The 6,856-nt window shown below is 52.0% G+C and overlaps 1 protein-coding gene across 1 annotated transcript in view; it reads right to left on the bottom strand.

Annotated features, from left to right (window-relative positions):
- Window positions 1-458: 458 nt before the first annotated feature.
- The window catches only part of Esyt2 (extended synaptotagmin-like protein 2), a 28,129-nt gene continuing 21,731 nt past the window's right edge, over window positions 459-6,856 (bottom strand). The window contains 9 exon segments of the mRNA XM_029111773.1: window positions 459-480; window positions 874-1,062; window positions 2,959-3,111; window positions 3,846-3,956; window positions 5,472-5,713; window positions 5,900-6,046; window positions 6,211-6,370; window positions 6,372-6,457; window positions 6,748-6,837. Of these exon segments, the coding sequence (XP_028967606.1) occupies window positions 459-480; window positions 874-1,062; window positions 2,959-3,111; window positions 3,846-3,956; window positions 5,472-5,713; window positions 5,900-6,046; window positions 6,211-6,370; window positions 6,372-6,457; window positions 6,748-6,837 (1,200 nt within the window).

Raw genomic sequence — 6,856 nt, 5'->3', positions numbered from 1 at the left:
GGAGCTTCTTCACCCTGACGAGACGGTCGCTGCGAGCCATCTCGGAAGACGAAGCGAGATAATAGATATCATACGGATTCGCGGGAGTCGGAGGAGCAGCTGGTCCATGGACAAGCTCGACACGTATGGTTCTACTTGATTCGACGCAGGTCGCTCTCCCTCCCCCATGGTCCTCGCTTCCATGGCAAGAATGGCACTTTGTTTACAAAGACTCCGATCATTTGGGATGCAAATCACCGGAAGGACGAACCGTCCCAATGGTTTCCTTTGCGCCATCGTTTCTCAATCTATCCCCAACAGGAACTTGTTCGAAGAGCTCGTCGATCACATCTCGGCACACGCACGGGCGTCGCGCTGTCGATTTCGAATTTCGAATCACTCGGTGAAAAATCTCCCTCGGAACGGCAGGAGGCAGTAGGGACCAGAACGTTTGCCGCCGTTCTGTCGAGAACATCAAACTACTGCGGTGACAGGAAATACCTGCAACGAAACGAGAAGTTCCTAGCTCATTGGGGTGCGGAGACAGCTTACCGCCCGAGTGTCAGAAATTCGGTTGTTTTGGATTTTCTTTGAGGAGCAATCGCATTCGAAGAGGAGCGCAACACCGCCGTCTTTTCTACGATTTTAGCGAGCCCCGCAGCGCTCGATCGAGAGTGTGAACAACCTCGTAGAGCTCGCTGAGAGACGTATCGCTGACGCAACTTCGCCCCGCGATGAAATGGTTGCCCGCCCAATGGAAAACCTCCCCATATCAGTTCAAGGAGAGCTAAGGTTGAGGAAGCAATTCCATGGAGACCCAGCCGCCAGCGGAATTCCTCCCGATGGTATCGGTCATGGAGGAGATTCGAATATCGAGCTCGGAAATCATCTTACCATTCCGTCAGTGCCGTGACTCCGTCGAGCTGATCGAGCGAAAGCGTGAGCTGACCCAAGAGTTTTCGGCCACTGTGATTCATTCGCTTGTTGACGTTGAACACACTCGTTTTCTTTGAGCTCTTGCAGCACACCTGCAGGTGCAGCGACACCAAAGTCAGCTCGTGAGGCTGTACGTCCATCTCGACGCTGCAAGGAAATACGTAACGTCAGTCTATGCATGTAAGAGGATACGGATTCTAGCGTGCCGGGGTATACTGCACTCCGGGATTTTCCTTGGAGTACATGCAAGTCCGGAGGTTTGGATGAGCTGCAGAATAACAGACCGATATCTGCTCTCTCTATCGAGAAGGAAATTCTCTAGAGTGATCGCAACACAGGATGTTCATTATCTGGAGTCAAAGGATCTGCTGATCGATATGGTCTCAGAAAGAATCGGAGTTGCGAAGACGCAGCATATCAATTAGAGGAATTGCTTACTTCGAGAAGGGACGAGGGAGCAGACTGCTCGGCGATCCTCTGTGACCCAAGTCGGGCATTCGATACAATCGATAGGCCGAGATAGATTAACAAATTAGAGAGACTCGGAATTGAGGTGAAGTCCCACGCCTACTGACTTTCTATTTGACGGAAAGGCTTCAGTTCTTCAGACAGAACGAGGTACTGAGCGATCCTAGCGAGGTGTCGCACGAGGTGCCTCAGGTGAGCCCCCTAGGGCCGATGCTATAGATCTCACTCGATCCGAGAGCGGAATGCGGCTGATAATCGACGTCTCCACGAAAGCTGGTGGATGGTGCCTTGAAAGGGCAGAGCTCAGATCGCAATGGTGAAAGTGAAAGCTCGGGGGATAAAATCCCTCCGAGAGAGCGTTTTCTCCGAGCGGATTGCGCGCGGACAGTGGCTACCCCTCTTCGTCGAGATTTCGGTGTTTCATCTGAGACTTGAGAAATTCGACGAAGGCAAGCGAAGCCAAGATCGATTCTTGTCCTCAACTCCGATGGAAACTTGCCAACGATGTCGAAACATGGCAGTGTGGAAGGATTCTCTTTTTTCCGAGAGGCATGCAGTCTCGATCGTTGACGAGACGTCGACAAAACTGATAGAGTTCTGTCGATAGGCTTCGCATGCGATCCGATTCATTGAACGGTCGGGGTCAACGGAGCGAGCTGACGAACTTCTCCGCAAAGCGGAACGATCGACAATTTCCTATCTCCGGTTTCTAGGGAAAAAGAGGATTCGGGTCGAGGACGACCTTGGAGGGACCTGGGCTTTCGGAATCGAGCATCGGCTGGAATAATGAAACGCTAATGCACAAAGGTCGGCTCGTTTAACAGCACCTCGAATTTGCATGCTGATCCCTCAGGGCGGCTCGATTCGAATTCGGTGCTCGACACGATTCGCAGAGAATAGGACCCTTATGACGAGGGGATTCGTTTGCGTTCGTGATCCCTCATCAGATCGGGTCGGGACCGAATCGGGCATTCAGAAAACATCGGGAACGGTACGGACGCCGTTCTTGGATTTCAGCGAGGCTCCCCGACGCATTGAGACGAGAATGAGGATCATTCCTCGAATGCTTAAAATCATCGATTCGTGATGGAATATCCCGAGGCGGAATCAAAATTCTCGCGTCCACTCCGAGCGAGCGATTCCACGAGGCGGAACTAATCTGCGGCGTTTTCTCCAACTCGTTCTCGACGTCTTAGTGAAGTGAAAATTGATGCAATCCCGGATGTTGTTCTCAAACTTGTCAGATTGATCCTTCGAAAGTGCCTCCTTGGATAGCTGCCAACAATGGTCGTAGATCATCGGAAGTCTCGCGCAAGTGGAGGAAGCGGACCGCGTGAACAAATAGGGATGAACTCGACGGCGTGCGATGTGAGTCGAATGTGGAGAAGTTTCGGAGCAGCGAGCCGATCAGACATTGTTTCCACGGATGTGAAACTTTCAGAGGAATCGGTCTAACACATCCCAATGGAGCGCTCCGGCGGTCTAGATCGAATATTATTCTTCCCCTGTGGATCCCAATAAGCTCGAGTTTTCCTCCGAGATCGATCTCTAGAGTATGATCTTTTTATGACTTACGTTTCGTCGAAGTCTATGCAGCCCAAAGAAGAAGCCTTGATCGGACGCGTTTTATGTTTGCTCTCCTTGTGCTTGTTCGTGTCGCAAGGACTCAGCGCCACCTTGACGTATACCTCATCGTCCTCTGATGCTACAATCGATGGAGGTAGGTCCCTGCAATCATCGAGGAAGTCACGATCCAGATTCTCTCAAGTCTGCACCCCTTCCCCCTCTCCCTCTTTTGCGGCGGAAGCGGGAACGGAACGAGACCTGTGTTCAAACTAATTGCAGTTGTCCTTCGAACAGGAGGGGAGCAAATTCGACTCGCCTCCTCTCCGCCTCGTAGACTCGCGACAGCATCGACCGGTAGGTCAGCCGCCCTCCGTAAAAGTAAACTAAAGACGTAAATAGCAGAAAGTTTCGGCTCCAAATACGCGAGTGATCAGAAATAGTCTCCGTTTGATGACGCAGACCCCTCTCGAAATATCTACGAATCGATTCACGAAATGGTATTGGGGACACGAAAACGGATCCATTAGGCCAAAAGAGCTAAGATCGGCGCATACAGCCGATCCCCGTGGAGGCAGCGAGCTCTATCCCCTGGTCTATGGCCATCTTTCACCTTCCGTCATCCCGGTATCCGACATTTCATGGGGGATAGAAAATTGTTCCCCGCGAGATTTCTCCCTGACAAAGGAAGGGACAGGAATCCTTAGAATCCGACAGGAATTCTGCCTGTTGTACGATGCAGAAAATTACCTTCATACATCTGCCTGCAGTCACCGCTTCTAATGACCCGATTGGGAACGAGAACCCAGAGTCTCGCTCGGGATTGGGCATTGCATGTTTCACATCCGGTGTGGAAGGATCGGACGGGAGTAGGGAGCGGAAATCATTTTGCAACTCACCTCATCTGATGAACGACGCAGACCAGGCGGTTCCGGGGTGGTGAATACCTCAAGGTTATTCTTATTTGTGTGCTCAACGTCGAAGACCGGCTCAAGCTACCGAGAGACGGACTGAAATGAGAACAAAAGCAGGATGTAGAAATCTCGGAACTATCCCATGTTAGCAATTATTTTGAATCAATCACGCGAAATGTTCCTAGGGATCCTACCGAGCTTATTAGACGGAATACAAAGACGATTCTGGGAAGCCCGCGCGTGAGACACAGGGCTCATTCGAGTGCCTCTGACGATCGTGTCGTCACTCAAGGAGTTTCGCAAAAAGTAGTTCCCAATAATATTGGATATCTTTGATTGCAACCCTGGAGACCGACAGGGCTCTGTATCTTCGATTGCTCCTCGCTGCCCCTGGGCGCTGTACCGCTATTTGCTCGGGATACTCATTGAGCGGCGACGATTGATACGAGCGCGGTTCACCGTAGCTGCGTCGTACATTCGAAGCAAAATGTACGGGATGGAGAGGAGTCGGAGAGTGGTCATGCCCTCCGGTCAAGCGGAGGTACGAGCTACGGTCTTCGAGATCCTTCCAACGAGTGCGAGACAAGCATCGTTGCGGAGCTATCGGCCGCTACGATTTCGAAATCTCCCTCAATATGCAATGTATGTCCTTCTCCATTTCGAGGATTGGCTCTGCTCCGTGCTGGATTTTGCACAGAGGAACTTCGCGTCGTGGATGCAATATTGATGCGAGCAGGTCGATTCGAAGGGAATAGACCACCTGAGTTGAGTCTTGTGCTTTCGCATTTATTTCTCGCACCGGAACAAAGCCCGAGTCGACTCGGCTGCGGGAGAGAAGCTCTCTGAGGGAGATGGAACGTTGGAATTTATGACGAATGATCCCATTTCCGAAGCGAATAATGTCTGCACAATGGATTCCTCGACCAGAATCGGCGGAAACCGCTCTCAATTTACGGATAGAGAACATTCTCGAGGAACGTTCCTCGAGTAAGGAATTATTCCGGTCGAACTCGCAGGAACCCAGGACGTCGCTTCACGGGAGCTCGTACCCTCGCGAGGTCGAGAGCGTTCACTCTGTGGAAAGTCCTTTCTCCGAAACGCTGATCATAAACAAAAGGCTCCCCGTTCGTGGCATGGAACCGTATCGGTGGTCTTCCAGGCTCCCGCGAATTCAGTTCGGAAATTGCGGGGAGGATTCGTAGAGGTACAGCACGGAACTCAAGTGAGCGGAACAGAAGATCAGCGATCACGAAGCCGCATGAACTCGAGCAAAAGGAAGAACATAAGGTCAAGGATTCCAGGTACTGGGAGGAATTCAAGAGAAACTCGGAGTTGGCCCTGAGGACCGCAACGCACTCGATTTATGGGACTGACAGCGGGCTGATCATAGATTCAATCTACCATCAGCCGAGTTCCCGATTGGTTTTGCCCTGAGATGCCCCCCAGCAGACGGGTGGCCGACACACGACTAGCCGCTCGATACTCCGAGCCTCAACCAAGCATTGTCTTATATTCAGCTCAGCGAGATACTCCCCGGGTATCCAGATACCGACGCTGCGCGAAGTAATCAAGAGAAAGCAGAGATATACTTACGTCACCTGAAAGGCGGACGCCAAGTTGGGCCGTGAGCTCTGGAGGGTTTCGAGAATGGGTGAAATGGTCGACTGGATCATCTCGTCCATTGAGGGTATCTCGGCCCTCTTAGCGGGAGCTTGCGTGCTTATGGGACTCAGTGCAGGAACGATTGGGAGATCACCGGGACAGGATTCTCGTTCCGATGAACTTCGTGAGTATCCGACCGGTGTGCTGGCTCGGAGCGTCGGGACGCTCGTGTTGCCATGACTTTGAAGGATCTGATCGAATAGGACGAGAGAAATAAACGATCGGCTCGAGCTCGCGATCCGGGAGGCTATCGCTGCCGTTGGTATTTCGAACAGACATATTCCTGACATGAGCTCGCGGATAGCTAGATAGATTTTCATGCCAGATGCCCCCGCGATTGCATCCCGACACCCTCCCCCATACTTCTAGGATCTTACTCGGAGTTGTAGGGTAAGCATCAACTTGGCGTGGTTCGTGCCTTTCAAGGCGAGCGGCTCGTCGAGTTTCATGTCGTCTTCGCGAAGTAGTCGGGCGGTACTGACAGAGGCGCTGCCGACACATTGGCCGCTCTTCGTGTCCACCACCTGCGGAAGTTTTCGTATCATACATCTCGGAATTCCACTCGGAGTGGTCCAGGCCCCGCCAGGGCTAGCACCTCGTCTCATGGATTCGTGTTTTCCCTCGCCGATGGACTTCGGTCGTTAATTCCGGATCGTCACCTACCGAAGCCGACGCGTTCCCTGCTCACCTTTGCGTTGAGTTCTCCCACGTCGGGATTGGCACATAGAAAGGTGAAAGTTTCTTCCCAAACGGGATTTACTGAGTTGACAGCTACGGTACTTCTTCGTTCGTCCTTATCTAGCGACAGGACAACCTGACAGGACGGTTCGGCTGCTTTTGATCCGAGCTGAAACAGGTAAAACTTTGAGACCCGCTCGATGAAGCAAGCGCAAACCCGGCAGGAGATCCGTCGGATCCCATCGAGAATCCGAAAACTTCCGTCTTTAAGAACCTCGATCGCTCAATCCTCGTCGCTGTTGGGATCGAAGGGTTTCCGGGCAAAAAGGAGCAAATGAACGGGGTGATTCATTCATTGTCGGATTACATCGATTTCCTCGGTCTAATATGCGAAGCGTGATCTCAGTGATAAATTGAGGCGCGTACTATCACGCATGTAGAACAACGACATGCGGAACTCAGTCTCCGGCATTGGATAAAGCGTGTTGTTCCGGCGTTGTCCCTAATGAAGATCTACGGTAGAGCTTCACGCCTCATTTGCACTTACAGGCAACGCAGACGCGCAGTCCAAAAATACGGCCACGAGCCCGACAGAATGCTGGTGGTTGGTTGTGAACGATCGTTTGTACTCGAGCTCCTGGAGCGAAGTCGAATAT

Source organism: Galendromus occidentalis, unplaced genomic scaffold (genome assembly GCF_000255335.2).
Source record: "Galendromus occidentalis unplaced genomic scaffold, Mocc_1.1 scf7180000077468, whole genome shotgun sequence".
Classification (NCBI taxonomy): Eukaryota; Metazoa; Arthropoda; class Arachnida; order Mesostigmata; family Phytoseiidae; genus Galendromus; species Galendromus occidentalis.
Note: the sequence above shows the minus strand (reverse complement) of the source record. Positions and strands in the feature narration are given on the sequence as shown.